This window comes from Candoia aspera, chromosome 1 (assembly GCF_035149785.1).
Source record: "Candoia aspera isolate rCanAsp1 chromosome 1, rCanAsp1.hap2, whole genome shotgun sequence".
Taxonomy (NCBI): Eukaryota; Metazoa; Chordata; class Lepidosauria; order Squamata; family Boidae; genus Candoia; species Candoia aspera.
The window spans coordinates 219,730,930-219,748,481 of NC_086153.1; the positions used below are offsets into that span (position 1 = coordinate 219,730,930).

At 38.7% G+C, this 17,552-nt stretch overlaps 1 protein-coding gene and 1 long non-coding RNA gene across 4 annotated transcripts in view; one reads left to right on the forward strand and one right to left on the reverse strand.

Moving 5' to 3' along the window:
* Positions 1-17,552, reverse strand: part of SLC15A2 (solute carrier family 15 member 2) — a 91,604-nt gene that overhangs the window by 50,799 nt on the left and 23,253 nt on the right. For all 3 annotated transcript variants that reach the window (XM_063288790.1, XM_063288788.1, XM_063288789.1), the window contains 2 exons: positions 5,636-5,726; positions 1,331-1,408 (listed from right to left, as the gene is read on the reverse strand). In XM_063288790.1, the coding sequence (XP_063144860.1) occupies positions 1,331-1,408; positions 5,636-5,726 (169 nt within the window). The remainder of the gene's footprint in view (positions 1-1,330; positions 1,409-5,635; positions 5,727-17,552) is intronic.
* On the forward strand, positions 2,795-3,818 carry LOC134487171 (uncharacterized). Its single transcript, XR_010066831.1, has 2 exons — positions 2,795-3,116; positions 3,213-3,818. It is a non-coding gene; the product is annotated as an uncharacterized LOC134487171 (long non-coding RNA).

Consider the following 17,552-nt stretch of genomic DNA (forward strand, 5'->3'; position numbering starts at 1 on the left):
ACAATAAGATCTTGCAAACATAAATAACTGACAGTCAAAGTTGGATAAAATATAAATTACCTCTAGTTACCAGCTTTGAGAGAAAGGTTACTAAGGTCAGGTAATGCTTAGAGTGGGGACCCCACCAAATTGCCACCAGTTTAGAAACTAATGATTACCTTCACATCTGCTGACTTAGAAATGCTGAGGACAAAATCACTAGCCAGCCTGAAATTGCTACCGATCCTGCAGCACTCTGCCCAATACGTGTGGCTTAGGGCCTGGATATTTATGGGCCTGGATGTTTACTTACTTCCAGTGGCTTCTGCCCATTGAGCAGAGCAGTGTTTCTCAACCTTGGCCACTTGAAGATGGATGGACTTCAACTCCCAGAATTCCCAAGCCAGGGGGAACCCGTGCTGGCTGGGGAATTCTGAGAGTTGAAGTCCACACATCTTCAAGTGGCCAAGGTTGAGAAACACTGGAGCAGAGTTTGCTTGCTCCAGATCCCATCCATTAGGGATTGTCATTGTCAGGGTCCAAAGCGCTGAACCTTCTCTGTTGCAGCTCCACTTCTTTGAAATAGCAATGTAAACCAGGGATGAACATTTTATTTCCCTCTGGGGTTTTTGTTTTGCTTTGTCTTTGGATTCAAAAAGCTGACTTAGACAGCCGCATGGGCTATGGGGTGTTCTGGAGATACACCATAAAGGTTAGGGGCAAATGTTGGGGTTTTTCTCATTTGTGAGAGGGCTCGGGGGGTATTTTCACCCAAAATTCATTAATGCACCTGCTTTGGGGTCTTTGGAAAAAAAACCCAAACCCTTTAAAATCATGCTGAATATTTGTTGCTGAATTTCAGTGATGTGATCTTGGGAGGCTAGGAAAATGCAACCACAGAGCTGTATTTGGCCTGCAACCCATGTGTTGCCCCCCTTTGGACAATGCAGAGCAAGATGGATAAATAGTTTTCATTTTACAAAATAGGCTATTAACCAGAAGTACTTTGAAGCTGCATCCTTGGGGTATGTCAAAAACGTGCTGTGGCTTGTGGGAATTAAAGATAACTCAGATCGGTAGAAAGGCCTCTTCAGAATGGAAACAATTGGACTTCTATTGAAATTCCCTGCTGTTTGGAGACAAAGAGCTTCTGGGGCTCATCATTTCTGCCTTGCAATTCCAGTACCAGGAGAACCAAACAAAAGGAGCCTTGGGGGGTCACACAGATTTCCTTCTGTGGTACACAGAAGAAAAATCATCTCTTTTAAGTGACGCAATTGTTCACAGGACCTGTTGTCGCCCTCCCTTCTCCTTTCCCTTTCAACCTCTCTCTTTTACACCTGCTACTTACCAACAGCTATGATCATTAAAGCAGCGGGAACCCCAAAAGCCAGAGCATAGCAGTCCCCTCCAAAGCATTGCACGGACCCTAAGAAAGTGAAAAATAAGTTGTTATGTTTCAGTTAAGATTTTCCATCCTTTCCCTCCATTGCTATATTGTAAAAAGAGGGAGTTTCCTGAGATTACTTTTTTTTTTTCCTACAGCACAGGATGAAGTTTCTCTCAGGGGATCCACATGCACAGAGTCAGGCTGTCTTGTGAATGGCTCCATCTGTGTGCAGATCAGCCACAAACAGGTCCAGGGCCCACCCACTTTCAGATACTCTTTGGACAATGTGTCATTCTGAGACTGCACTAAACCATTCTCAAGGACACTGTAACTTGAACTGATTTCAGCTTTGAAAATGTGAAGTGGCATTGTAAATATTAGTGAGTTAAAGATTCTGGCTGTCGAGCCTCAATGAAGTAATTTCAAAATTCCATCACAGCATACAATGCCCCCCCCCTCCTCCTCCTCCTCTCCTCCTCCTCCTCTCCTCCTCCTCCTCCTCCTCCTCCTCTCCTCCTCCTCCTCCTCCTCTTCTTCTTCTTCTTCTTCTTCTTCATGAACTATGCACAGATTTCTCTAAGCCATGTTCTCAACGAACTGGTTTCTTACATTATAGGAGGCCCTGACAAAACAGGCAATTAAGCAAAATCTGAGGACAGAAAAGAGTTTCTCAGACTAAGGAGCTAGGAAAAGGGGCTCATTTCTTTTCTTTTGTCACCTGATGATAGGCTGCAAATCCACTCTGGACATTTATACTGATAACACTGGACACAGTGGAGAGCAAGCTAGCAACTTGCATGCTTCTCTTTGACCTACTGTGTCTGCATCTTCCTGCTGGTGGATCTCCAGTTTGAGAATCCTGGTATCTCACATCTAGCAAGACTCAGACCAGTAACTTTTGAAAATACAATCCAATTCTGCAAGTATTGGAACACTGGGCAGGGAGAGGAGTCAAGAAAATAAGGTCTTCATGCTGCTGGAAGATGACATTCAAATCTGAGCCAACACTATGACGTTGCTTGATCTGAAAGCTACATGGCTTTGTTTATAGGAAAGCTTACCAAATAGCAGCACTGGGTGCATGGATATATACTTACCAGAGGCATTTGTAAGGTGGGATGGGGGAGAGATGGGGACAGCTAATTAAGCATTGAAGTTGGAGCCCCTGTTACAAGTTACAACAGAGAAAAAGTCCTGAAATAATCCCACATGCTGGTCTTTGGTTCTGTTGTATGGTGCAACACACATGCATGCACATGCACACACCCAGACCAAGCTGAGGCATATCCTTCAGAAAGTTTGGATTTTTCCACCCCCATTAAATATTCTTCACAACAGAAAACAGGAGCAAATGAAAACAAAATCCTGACACAGCTGCACAACCAACAGGGTAGAATATTGCTGATAAAATATTGATTGTGATTACTGTGTAGCATCTCTATCCGAAGCTCACTTTTATGCCTGATATGAGCTTATTTATTTTTCTTTCCAGAAGATGAGCCAACATTTTACAGTCGAGTCAGGAAGTGTTCTGCCCCATGAGCAGATTACTTCTGATCTACAGCAGGAGACATTTGAAGCTGCTCAGTACTGAAACCTGAAAGGTCATATACAACTGCCAAATTTCTGAGGAAATAAGGGTCATTTTCTTTTTTTCTTTTAAAAAGGCTTTTAAGAATCCTGTATCCTCATTCTACTCCAAAATATACCACTGTTTTTATTTTTCCCAACAATGATCTCTGTAGATGTAAGAAGCCTGTATTTTTTTCGTCATCAAGTTTGGAGCAAAAGTTAATCAATGTTAAGCCAATTAAATGGCTTTGTTTTCTCTGTTGTATATTAGAACAAATACAGAAGACTAGCAGGTCCTCAGATTCCATCCAGCTGTTTCACAGGGAAAAGAATAAAAAAAATGTGTACACATATTGTTGAACTGCTCTGTGAAATGTGAAGGCAAACTCTAATCTGCCTTTATCCTTGGCACCTTAAGGCATGATCCATATGCTGCAGCTACACTCATCTGGAGTTGGTCAGTGCCTAGAGGGCAGCCTGGGAACTTTTGTATTGTTTTCCTAATGTTGATGAAAGAGGAAGAAGGCAGGTATAACAATCAAAATATCAGGGACCCAGTGGCAATCATTCCCTTTAAAGATGAGAGTCCCTCCTTGCAATCAAAGATTATTTGTTTATTCACAGATCATAACAGCTGCTCCCAGTCTCAGTCATCTTATTCAGCAACAATATTTGATTTATGCACATAAGTAAAGGTGAGCCATATTACAATGTACTATATCATCTTTGCTTTATAAATAGGAGTGCAAATAACACTCAAAGATTGAGGTAAGATCCTCTTTGGTATTTTAATAACACGTATCTATTCAAAAATGTATTCATCTCTTGAGGATCTTTGTTACTAATATATAAAGTAGACCTTACCGTGTTTCTGATATTCATGTTTCTGGCTTATTACTTTGTTTTCCTCTGTCTGCAATCAACCTATCTTTGAGACTTAGGGCTGTCCCATTGCCAAAAAGAGCAGGCAACACTTTTTGGACAGCAGAAAGGGATATTGCCCTCTATTAATCCCCCACTCATCAAAGTACCTCAGGACATATTTTTCTGTTCTAGTTCCAAAGTACACTTTTCCATGTTGAGTTGTCTCCAGGGCTCCTTTCTCTTTTGAATATCATGCTTCAATATGTTGCAGGCTAACCCCAGCAGTTTGTTGAAATTTGCTGAGGAAGGAAATTCCCTTCAACTGAGTCAATGTTTACCATCCTCTTTCATAGCCTTTAAAGCTGCCTTTTACCATGTTCTAATAGCACAATGTCTATGGATATTGTCTTACAAATAGAAGGTTGTTGGTTTTGAAACTCAGCAGGATTTTGTTGCTGCTGTTAATTATTTTTCTTTCCCTCAGTTTCCTACTTCTCCCTGTGCTTTTTTTTTAAAAAAAAAATTAAAGTCCCATGATGCACTGCTTTATCACTTTTCCAATCACCTGACATAAAAGGCTTTCACTCTCAGATCCTAAAATCAGGAATCTAGTAGCACCTTTTCCAACTAACAAATTGTTTTAAGCTTCCATGATTTAATAAAAAAGATTAGTTGGAAAAGGTGTTACCAGACTCCTGTTGTTGTTTTTTTGCCAACAGAGACTAATATATCTGTTTTCCTGTAATACCTCAACTCCTAAGTAACCCAAATAACCTATGGGCTATTTGAAAGCTGGGGATGTAACTTTTTAATGCTTTATAAATGTTTTATTATGTATATCTATGATGCTAATAGTCCTTATCTGTGGGGTTTTTTTTTAAAGAATATACTGTAAATGTAACATATACAAATATACTATATATTTTATAAGCTGCTGCATTCCTTTTAAGGGTTTTTCCCCTTGCTTTTAGAAAAATATTTTGTGAGATACATTGGGAAACAATAAAATCTTTTGTACTGGCACTTGGGCTTCCCTCCACTTTTTGTTTTTTTTACTTCCTAAGGTCTCTGCCAATCTAAATCTCACAAGAACCTGATGGGTCAGTCATCATAATACTGAGTCAATGACAGTGAAGCTTACAGAAGTGTAGAACTTTGCCCTCTCATCAAGGGCTTCTGCTAAAGTTGCATTCCAATTCTTCTGATTTTCAGGGAAGGTCATAGAACATCCTGCACGCTCTGCCTATCTCCCTATCTAGAAGTCTGCACATTGTTTCTGACCTAAATCTCTTACAGTAGCTGTTTTCAGTACACTGATAGTCCTATTCTCTCATCATAAAATATTGTTAAAATGTGCAAGCAGGAAAAGACACATACCCTAATGTAGACATATTAGCAATCAAAATTTTGTTGAGGCTTCAAACAATCTGTGTCTTAGACAAAAAACAGAACAAAAAGATTTCAGACCCACTCCCTTTTACTAAAACCTGTGCATATCTGTAGCAATCTGCAGAGGTTCCAACAATGTAAAAGAACAAGTGGTATTTTGATGTTTTCAAAGTTACATTTTTGGGTGTTTTCTAAAAAATTGTAACGATTGTTGTTCTTCAGAATCAATGAGGGAATACAATGGTTTAGTGAAGTTATTCCAAAGGGACATTTAATTTCTTTGCTCAGAAGAGAAGCTAGAAGCAGATGGGCATTGTGGGGATGCATCTAATCGTTATAAGCTCAAATGTTTACACACATCTGTGGCATTTTAGCTGATCTTGTTTCCCCAGGGTGAATTTTAAATTCCAATCCCTATGGTCGTTCTAAACCAACACTGACCTCTTAGCACAGGAGTAAGGAAAGTGGAGATCAAGCTTCCTGCATTAATGGCAAGGTAGAAAACAGAAAAGAATGTGTTCCTTTCCTGGACCTAAAACAAGACAAGATCACATCAGTCTGATGTTATAGCACATCTTAGAAAATGAGCATTGGTTTCATAAAAAGGATTCCAACAGTCCCACTGAATTATGGTGATTAAATAAGATACTGGCCTAACATCTTAAAAACTGACATAAAATTAAAAAAAATTAGTTGACTTAAAATAAAATTTTTAACAATTAACCTAAGATTACATTTTTAAAAGCTGAGTTAAAATAGAGATTAGGCATGGGTTCTATCTCACTCATTATATGTGTATGTATGTGTATGTATATGTGTGTATATATATACACACACACATACATTACATATATACTGTATGTGTGTGTGTGTGTGTGTGTATACACACACACATACATACATACTGTGTGTGTGTGCGTATACACACACACTACACACACACACAAAGTAGTTAGAAGCAATGCTGCATGGTGAATAGATTTGCCAGGAAAGTAATAGTCACTCATTCAGTGCAAGCCTTTTAATTGAATCGGTCTAACCTGGCAATCCTTGGCAGCTCATTCTATCTTTAGAAACATGATTACAAGAAAAATCAGCTGTCACTGGGAAACTATAGTTGATAAGACATTACCAACCACAGTTGTAATCTCAGAATAGTGGACTGGCTATTTTGAATCAATAACAACTCAGTCATAAGTCCATTTGCCTGGAACTGTTAGCTCATTTATTCCAGTGGAACTTACTTATAAAAACAAATAATATTTTTACCAGATGCATTCAAGAGATAATTAGTTTTTAGTTATACTACCAGAAGGAAGAATAAATATTGCTATGTGTTAATTACGCTGATATAAGTGAGGTCTGCAGCATCAAAAATACTGCACCAGAACTGTCTTGTCAGGTGCACTTTTATTTTATTCGGTATTTATGATATTTTATTATATTCTGTGTAATCATTTTAGTTGTTGTGTGCAGTATTTTATTTTATTTTATTCAATTTATATCTGTTTGAACTGGTTAGCCAGTAGACTGACTGGCAATGCTCTCTTTCAGGATATCCCATTCTATACTCTCTCAGTTCTAATTTCCTTTTCCTTTTTTTGCATCCTCTTTGCAACATCTAAAGTACTTTCACATGATCACTGGCATCATCCCCAAACCCTCCAGCATTTTTGTACCAGCAGCAGTACTGCTGTCTTTCAATGCTCAGTGTTCTGCATGAGCTGACAGTGTCCCCACTCGCTGACCACCAGGTGTGTGCAAAAATCATCAGCCAGCCAGTTCTCTGCCCTTCAGTTTCATGATTGCAGATGTTTTCATGGAGAAGAGAAAGGGGGGAAAAAAACCCCTCTTCACTGTGAATGGAAGCTGCAAAGCCACCCCTTTCCTTAAGTGAGCAAGAAAGACAAAGCCTTTCTTAATAACAGATCTGTCTTGGGTCATGTGACCAGGACTGAGGAGCAAGGCAGGCTTAGAATGGAACTGCCTGCAGTATTCCAAGCCACTGCCCAACTCCTCTCCCATAGGATTCAATGCTTCCCCACCCCACCCCACCCCTGGAATGTTTTTCTCTGCATCTCCTAGCCAGAGCCAGCCCATTTTTGAACTTGACAGTCTTTTGCCAGCTTCTCCCACCTTACCAAATTTGGTCCCATTCTGTTCAATTTTAATCTTGCTGATGGACAGATAGATACTCTGAGCCCCTGTATATAACTGCTTTCCAGCATTCTGTTGGGTTGGAAAAAATGAAATACCCCGTGGAACAAGTGTGAGGCATCATAGCTCCTTGATGTCAATAGGGAGGGGGGAACGACAAGAAGCTGGTAACATTACACCCCACGAAGGGCCCTATAAAAGGAAGGGTCCATTAAACCTTTAAAGCATTTTCCTTTAAGGAGGCAGGCCTTCTCTGCAGTAGCACCCGCCCTTTGGAACATCCTGGCCCCGGAGGTGAGATTAGCCCCATCGCTCCTAGCCTTCCGGAGGAATTTGAAGACCTGGCTCTGCCACCGGGCTTGGGGCAGGGAGGAGAAGAGTCATACCTGGGATTGGCTAGTGCCTTGAAGTGCCCCTCCTACGCAGTGACTGAATGAGACCACAGCCTTCTGGATTTTATTATATTTGGTAGCTCTGTGAAATTGTTTTAAAGTGTATTTTATATTGGAATTTTATTATATATTTATTGTTTTATATTGTAAACTGCCCAGAGTCCCTCCGGTCGGAGGAGATGGGCAGTGACCAATGTGATAGATAAATTAAAAAAAATAAATATTTGAACTGACACTATTGTAATTCCTTGATGCTTGTTAATTTTGTCCTCTTCTGTATGGATGGTGCTATTTTAGCTACATAAAGTTCAACGCTCAAAGGAAGGGTTTGCTCTTAATGTATAGGATTATATGAACAGCAGCCCTTTCATTTTTTTCGTTTTGGTCATATTCAAGATCGAATATGGGAACTGCAAGAGGAAAGTAGATGAAGAAATGAGTTGCATAAGATATTGATTTTGCACCAATAGGATAAGTGATGATGAAAATACCCAGATTTTTATGAGGTAGCTCTGGCTTATAATAGGGACTGAACAGAACAATTAGCGTTTTTTTTATAGCACAGACATTTGCTTGATATTTGAAGTTACCTTCAGGTTTTCTGAAATAAGTTTGAAAAGCCACATAAAATATTATGGCTGCACCTTTTGATTACTCAAGGCACAATTCAAAGTCAGCTGTGAAATCAAGACTGATTATGTTCCATACACCCAGCTCAGGAAATTAGAATCAAATTTATCCACATAACAGTCTAAAGATTCAGATTTCATGATTACTTATTCAACTGTGAGTGACAGAGCAGAGCAAGGAATTGCTAAGGAAATAAAAGAATTCAAGACTCATCCTGATCTTGAAAGCCTTTGCCAGATCACTGTTATTCCATTATACTTTTGTATTGATTAACAAAAGCGATAGACCAAACTGGGTTTTTTTTCGCTTCCATTATCCTATATAATAACTGCATGAGAAGGATGGTAGGAAGGAAAGCTATATATTAAACGTTTGTATCCCTAGAAATGTTGCAAGTTCTCCAAGGATTATTTAATGTTAACTGAGTTGACCGAAAAGTGTCTTTTTATGTGCAAGACTATTATTTGGCACCAAGGACTCTGGAGTTTCAAAAGTGGATAATAGGCAAGAATGGAAGGCATTGGAAGAAGTGAATGGTAAAGATAATGAAACATTTATACCACACCTTCTCTGAGGCTGGGATGTAGTTATTTTCAATACACCCATACCCTTGGACTCACAAAGCCCCTGTTCACAGTCGGTTTGCCTAACAGCATCTTCACTCTAGATCTGCAAACATGTAGTAGCAGAGTTGAGCAAGGACAGTCCCAATGATTTACATAGTAAATTCAGAGGGAATCAGAAAGCAAGTACAAAATGGCTTATTCTTATTCTTCCACATGGAATGTAAGCCCTGTCTATATGAAGATGAATAAGTTGCCTAATTATTTAAACAGCATAAAGGAATTAAACACTCATTGTGGCTTAACAAACTAGAAACCAATTGTCACTGTAAAATGGTTTGAATTGTATTAATGAACACTGATATCTAATACTTAGAAAAGATCTGAATTACTAGGCAGTGTTTAAGCTGATTGCTTTATATGCCCAGCTCATTCCTGAAAAGAAAATATGGTCTCATACCACTCACATTAATCCTGATCTCCCTGGGAATGGGGGAAAAATAAAGGAATTGTTATGCTAACCAGTTCATGCAAACATAGGGGGAGAATAGAAGAAGTGGAGAGTTAAGAAAATCATTTATGTAACATGCTCATTACAGGTCAGTGACAATTTGGGGATGGAGGCATTCCTTCAGGTTAAGGCCTATCAGTAGGTAAATATATAATCCTTGAACAAGATCCATGTACATTTAATCTTGTGAAGAGTGAAACCATGCGGAATTAAATGAAAATTCCATGCCTATAAACTAACAGTGGGGAAAAACTCTTCTTTACGCTTTCACATGGAGAATGTGAGAGGATTATGAGAGTTAGTTTTCACACAGTCACTGAAAAACAAGGTAGCAAACCTGATTATTGCAAAAACAAGGCACAGATGGAAGCTGACCCTTTTGTGTAAAAGTGGGGTCCCAATAGGCTGTTACTTAGGGTGGGAAGAAGAAAGAGGTGCAAAAGAATTTGAAGACTGAAAAGAGATCAAGATCAAGAACAGAGGAGTCACTAGGATTTTTTGATTACGGCCTCCTAACCTGTCCTCAAAGAAGAATATCAGCAGTTCTTGAATTCTTGTAAACTTATCTGTTTGGTTATAGTCCTGCCTGCTGAGTGAAGTCGGACAAGAATAACAATCCTGTAAAAGCCATGTACAAGCAATACAAACAATTGAAAATAAAAATACGATTATTTAAAAACAACCTTCTCTTTTGGATCCTTCTAATGGGGTAAATATCTCTGAAAATTAGTATTGTGATACTGAATTGCATATGCACTAATGAAGCCACACTGAGGGCAATTGCCTCCCATTGGCTCATAGTAATGAAAGATGCAGAAAGAAATCTATGCTATCAGCACTCTGCAAACTGGGGTTAAGGCAGAAGGTTTTGAAAAATCATCCTAATGTTGATGGGCACCAAAATCTCTAATCAGGATTTTATTCTGCCACCAGGGTTTGTATCCCCTATTCCCAGAAGCCACGAGAATCTTGCAGGTAGTATTATATCATGTCTCACATGCAATTCCATCTTTAGTTACTAAGCTTCATTTGTACCAATAATATTTCAGGGGTAAAAAGCAGATTTCCTAGTATAGCTGATCAGCAAAACGTTGCAGGAATACATGCTTTCATGTGACCTAATGATTACTATCTTACTTAGATACTCTTCTCTGCTTGCTCCTAGCTTCTGCATGGATGCTAGGGCATTAATCACCAGGTATGGCCTCTAGGACTTCCAGTGGAGACAATGGCGGCTTGAGCTGGTTTTTTCTGCTGTCTGCTGACTGACCTGTCAGAGCAGCTTTTTTTCTTGGGCTCAGGCAGGCTTCCTTGGAGCCCAGAAGCATTCTCTGGATTAAGGAGAACCCCAGGAATAAACCCATGTGTTCTCCGGATGGCTAGTCACAGCCAAAAGACCGCAAAATTGTTTTGCGATTGACTGGTAAGTGATCAGCTGGAAGGTGGGGTGGTCATCTTCTTCCCAAGAAGCTCTGAAGCCATAACAGGCCTTAAAGCTGCCTACCCCATTTCTACAGCACTAAGGGTTTTTTGTTTGAATTTTACCAAAGAGAGGCTTTCTACAACAAAGAAATGTGGAATCTCTTGGTGACTCCCATTATTAACTTGGTAATTTGGCTTTTTATGTATAATTTGTTAAATTGAGATTTAAAGAATTTTGTGTTTTTTATTGCTTTTTTATTAAAGTGATTTTTCAGGAATATAAAACTTTCTCTTCTTTCTTGAATCTGTGGATTGGAGTTCTGATCTATTTGCTTTCACTTTCCCATGGGAATGCTGTTTGTTATTACCTTTTATTTTCCTGATTGGCCACACCAGAGATAAAAAGGCTGGAGAGAGTGTTCAGTTACAGAGTTAATAACTTTACCTTCCTGAGGCACTAGAGGGCGCCATAATCTATCTTACTGTTAAGAAATATGGAGGAAATTAATATGTGTGATATTTAAAGATCTCTACAATGCTGTTATTCAAGTCTTGGAGCATTTCTCAGAATTTGTGGAGTCCAAATTGTCACAAGAATTGAGAGAAACTGATAAGGCTGAAAACTACCTTAAGAGCAAAGCGGTTTCTCCAAAGAAAAAGATGAGAATTGGTGACTTATGTTTAAATAGTCAAAGGAAAATTGAGTTGTCGAAAGTTGAAGATAAGAAGACAGTGTTGGCGCCACACCATGATCAAGAAAGAGAATTAAACTCTAAAGGCTGGAAGATTTTGGACAAATATTTGGGCTTTTTAAAGCAGGTTGTAGAACTTGAAATTGACAAGAAGAAAGCTCTGTACATAATACTGAGACATGTAAACGGCTTGGTTTACTCTGAAGTGGGACAATTGTCTAAATGTGTTTATCTGGATGGTTTCTTAAAGGTTTGGATAAATGGTTATGCTGTTTTGAAAATTCTTACCTTTTTGGTAAATGCCTAGGTTATTGTTTAAATGTGGTTATCAGGATGGTTTTTTGAAGGGTTTAGATACATGTTTATGCTGTTTGGATAATTTTTATACTTTTGGTTAATGTTAGTTTAGTTGGCAGCTAGAAGCAAAGGATAGCGAAGAAGGGCAGAGCTTGTTACTGTATTAGGTTCCAAATTATGTTTGAAGGGTTTTGTATGTTTTTCTTTAATTGGGAGGGTAATCTTGTTTTAGAAGGGAATGTAATCATGAGAATTTAAATGCTTTATAGAAATAATGTTTGCTATAATATGAACTGGAGGAAGAGATTGATACTGATTTATGTAGATCTTTGTTATAGAAAGGCAGAAGTCACTTTGTAGTAGTTTGTTTTGTGCTTATTCACCCCTTTTTAGTTCTGTTTCTTTTTCTTTTAGGCTTCTTTGCTTAAATCCTTTTAGTTTTTATGTATATTTTGAAAATGCTTTAATAAAGTTTTCTAAAAAAAACAGGCATGGCCTCTAGAATTCCTTTCTACTGCTCATCCCACTGGCAAGACCCTTCACGGGATGATTTTAGAAAGAAACTGAATGGCTTTCTTCTTAAGGGGGGTTTGATGCTACTTCTGCTTTTACTGAATAGCTTTTGCAATTATTTTTACATTATGATATAAACCAACTCTTTTAATTACAGTGACTCTCTTTAATGTCATACTTGGGTGATGAGTGCAGTAAGACTGGAACCAAAACAGGGTCATTAGGTAACAAGTGTAAGCAGCTTGCACAGAGGACTGCTGGGATCAGCAAAAAATCAGTTATTTCTTTAAGACAAGGCAAAAAACGGCCATCAAAATGTAGACTAAGCAGATTCAGCAGCCATGAATGCTCATCTAGAAATGAGCAGTGGAAAACTGGAGGCTAGCAATAGAATGCTGTCACTGCCCCTTGCTAGAGAGCATGGATAACCTGCTCTCAGAACCTAGGACAAGAGACTATCCTTGGAAAGCAAGACTATGTTGCAACTTTTTATCACTGTTTTCACTTGTTCATCAAAGATACCAACTGATTTGAACTCCTGCTGTTTGCAGAAGAATTATTGGCCATACAGCCTTTCGTCCAAAAGAGATGGGGCCAGTTAGGAATGGGGGTTCCCAAAATTAGCCAATCTAATTTCCTTTTGAAAGAACAAAATAAGCTTGAGAGGTAAGTGTGGTTGAACAGTATTTTCTACTAAAAGCTCAACCCTATCCTCTAGCTCAAATATCAAAATTTAGAGCTGCCAGAGGTATAGCCCATAATTAGTATATACTGAAACTTAGTGCCCAACTAAATATAGCAAATATAGTTTAGTCTTATTTGGTTTTGGGTTTACTAATTATATGCACCTGAAGAAACAGACACATATAGGAAATGAAAATAAACTGAAGTATTCTAAAGAGTGTTTGTCTTATTATGATTTTCTAACGTTAGGAGGCAAATGCTACTGCTGATTTGCCCCCACCCCAGAACCTGTCTGGTTCCAACATTTTACCCACAGTTAACCTATGCATTAGCCCTTCCAGGTACATGTTGCCCAGAAAGGTACCACAGAGAGGTCAACCCCAAAGTCAGGATTCTACAACATCTTGTTAGAATTCAGTCAGTGGTTGCTTACATTTTTACTCATGTCTGAGCAAGCACTGTTTGCAATTGTTATTTTTCAGCAGCTGCCCTGTGGAGGTTGAGACTAAGCTGACTTCCCAGGATTTAATACTTGCTTTGCATTATCTCCTGATGTTTTAATTATATACCTTGCTTGCTTACCTGTTTCTAAGACTGACTCAAGGGATTATCAAATCACTTGGGATTCTTAGAATGTAGCTTGTCTGAAGATGCTTATTGTGTTTGAGGACCACAGCTGCATCAACAATAACTCCTGAACTGTTGAAAGTGTGATTGTTGCTGCATTGGATTGGTGACTTTTTGGGCATCTCATTAGGCTTCAAAATGAGTGGCAATATCCAGGAAGTCCAGTATGTATTTCTGAGCAGATGTAATTATGCTGAAGCCCCTTCAGTTTGCCCTAGGGAACCTTCATATGCTTCCCATTCATATGTGAATTCTTCTTTTGGGATGTAGGAATTGGGTTACAAATATCTGATATACCTCTTGGACAAAACTTGAGCATCCTGAGCCAGATGTCAAAAGAAATTTTCACTCTCAGTCATGGATTTTTGTAAATCATTTTCACAATCATATAGTTGGATTGAGCCTATATTGCACCATGGAACACAACATTAATGCTGCACAAATAGTTATTTTTGTGCATGCAAGAATGTAAGGTAATATTCTCATGGTCCAGGGAGGGGTTTGCATTTAATCATTTGAATAGGACAGGGGAAATCATAGACTCATATTTTAATTATCTGATCCAGACTGAATAGAAACAGTTTGAAATGCACAGAATTTTCACATGACTCTCAGGATTGGATGATTGGATGAAAGATGACTTGGCACAAAAAGGTATACAATTATCCCAGTTATGATTCCCTGTGAGGACGCCACTGATCTGCATAAAGAGCAGGACAGCAGTTGAAGCTAATTGCTTATTCTATGGAATACAGCCCTCCTGTTAAAACCAACTTTGTCCAATTTGGTGTCCTTTCTATTTATTCAACTTGAACCCTAATCATCCCCAGGCAAGATGCGGTGGGGATGGGGACAGGAGTTTGGGCAAGATAGTTGCCTTCCTATTATTCTATCTACAGTATTTCAGTTTCCATTTCTTTATTCCTGTTTTTCCTTTTCTGGTACCTTCTTGGTGTTTTGGCTGACTTCCGTAGTATCTCCGATTTCATTATATGGATTGTGGGACTTGAAATACAATATATCTTGAAGGCACCAGGTTGGAGCTGGCAGCTTGAACAGCCAAGGTATTCCTGCTAGATATCAGATTATGGAAGGCTGCTATAGATCCCTATCCTTCTTCTGTATCACCAGTCTTCCTTAACTAGGTTTTCTCCAGATGTCATGTAACTCTCGGACCTTTTCCCAAATGGTTATGCCTTTCAGATATATTTTTTCCATTCTTGCAATCTCTTCTAAAAGATTGGAGAAGGGTTATCTACCCATGTGAAATTCATATATTTTACCTCTACTCCTACCAGGAACCATGTTGGGTTTCCCATTCATTCTAAACTTACTTTCTTGGTAGAAACTGGGTGAATGACAAATGTCCCCTCTTCTCCATGTGGAGCCTTCATATTTCACTAATGAACTTACATTTCTTGATCTGAAGAGAATTAGGAGGAGTCTGGTAGTACCTTTTCTGACTAATACATTGAATTAATGTTATTGAATTTTATTATTTTAATAAATTTCGTTACTCAGAAAAGATGCTACCAGATTCCTTCTGATTTTTTGCTGGCTTAAATTAACACAGCTCTCTTCCTATGTTGATCTGAAGAGGTTAAATTTGGTGCATGTTAGTTAAGGAATAGTTGGTTCAGGCAGCGGCCATATGATAATGGATCTACTAGAAAGGGAACTGTTTCTTCACTCAGAGTTTGGAAATTTGGTTGGGAACGTTCAAAGGTCTATCAGCCTGCTTAAGCATTAGCTTTTAGCAACCCATTAGGGAACTGCTTAGTCAAGAAAGGTAATATTTAACCACCCAGAGAAGATCAGTGATTAACAGAGGAAATTTGTAAAGCATTTAAAAAACAAGTGCTGCATATTCTTGCTATTATAATCACATCCTAATTATCTATTAATTAAAGGATGATTACAAAATATGATTAATTATTATTGTTCATAAATGTTGCACTTAGGGGAATGATACAACCCTCAGGTGCTGTTACTGTGCTATAATTAATACAAGATTTCCAATTTCTCAAATACTATTTCTTCCTTTCTTTTTAAAGCTTTTTTCTGAATTCCATGTTCAGTGTTGAGGCAGCTAAAAGGGTGCCATATGGAGGATGGTCAGAACTATTTTCCACTGCCACAGAAACTAGGACCAGAAATAACGATATTTTGTTTGAATATAAAGAAAAGCTTCTTGAGGACAAGATATGCACTACAGTGGATCAGTCTGTTTATGGAGATTGTGGGTTCTCCATCTCTGGAGGTTTTTAAGAAGAGGCTAAACATCCCCCTCTTGAGGATAATTATCTGGTTTTCTTGCACATCTTTGAAGGTTGGGCTAGAATAGCTCCACCATTTGATGCTTCTAGAACGTCTGACCTTGTTATGGATCGTCCACACAGCTTGTTCAAACAGGCATTTGGAATTTAATGTTAAGGTTGTTTATGAGATGTAACAGTAACTTGGCTGCTGTTTCCATCTGAGCTGCTATTTGATTTCCTGAGATCTGGATTTTCATGTGTTTGGGGTTGCTGTCTCTTTATCTTTTTTATCCTATTATTGTACAGTCCCTAAGAGATTTGGGGACAGGGTGATACACAAACACACATACACACACACATATATGTGTATACATATACATATATATCCACACATGGAAATGTATGTGTATGTGTTTGTGTTGTTTGTGTTTGTGTATGGTTTGTGTGTGTGTGTGTGCATTAGCATTCCTCCTCTTCCATAGCTTTAGTAACTCTGATCTCATTTCTCATTTTAACAAGTTTCCATGTATAGGAATGTACAGAAAAAGAGAAAGAAAAGAGAAGGGAAGGGCAATTTACAATTTCTCTCCTATGTCAAGTACCACAATGATGGAAGCTTTCTAAAAAGCTATTGCTATTCAGTAGATACATGACAAGAAAAGTAGGACTTACAAGCTTAGGAAGTTGCTCATTTGTTTATTTGTCAAACCCAGGGTCCTGCCTGCATATGTGTTTCTTAGTTTCTTCACATTTGATTTAAGTTTATAGACAGACACCCACATTACCTTTCCCTTCTGCCAAATTCTTAGAAAAAGTAAAGATTGGGATACAGCTCCCTTTGCCATTTAACCTGCTCTCTAGTCAATTTCACACCCTTGTTTTATCTGAGAACCATCCAATTTCAAAATCTCTTAGTCACTTTCACAATGCAGATAGAAAACTCCTTGGCTTTGTTTTCGATGCTTTATGTTTTTGTTTGCATGTCTGTTTTAATTATATCCTGTCACAATCCCACAGGATTCTCAGTGGTTTTCAGAAATACATAAACTGCTAGAACATCGAAGATCAGATTAAAATAGAAACAAAAACTTTGAAAATATATATAAATTTTAAAAAAATCCAAAATCCAAAGCTGAGCATCAAAATTCAGACACCTTCCAGAGGAACTCTGTTTTCAGCTGCTTCCAAGAAGACAGCTAATGCTAGAGCTAGCCTAAGCTCCACAGGGCTGGTGCTGCTAGGGAAAAGTGGTCCTTCTGAGCCTTGGTCTCCTGCACCGCCCAAGAGTGGAGAACCATCAGCGGCTTTTCCTAGAAACATTGATTTGGTCAGGCCAGTTCTAGTGGGAGAATGCATTCCTAAAGGTAACTTGGTGCCAAGTCCTCAAGGGCTTTATGCATTAACACCAGCACTTTAAATTGCACCAGATAGCCAATGCAGGGCCCCTAACACTCGTGTTAATATGTTCCTACTGGTGAGTGCCAAAGTGTACACCAGCTGTTACACTTCGAACAAACTGACACTTCCAAGTGGTCTTTCAAAGTAACCCCATGGAGAGTGCATGCAATAGTCTAGATGTCAGCCCCACTAGGTAGACCAGACCATGACATCA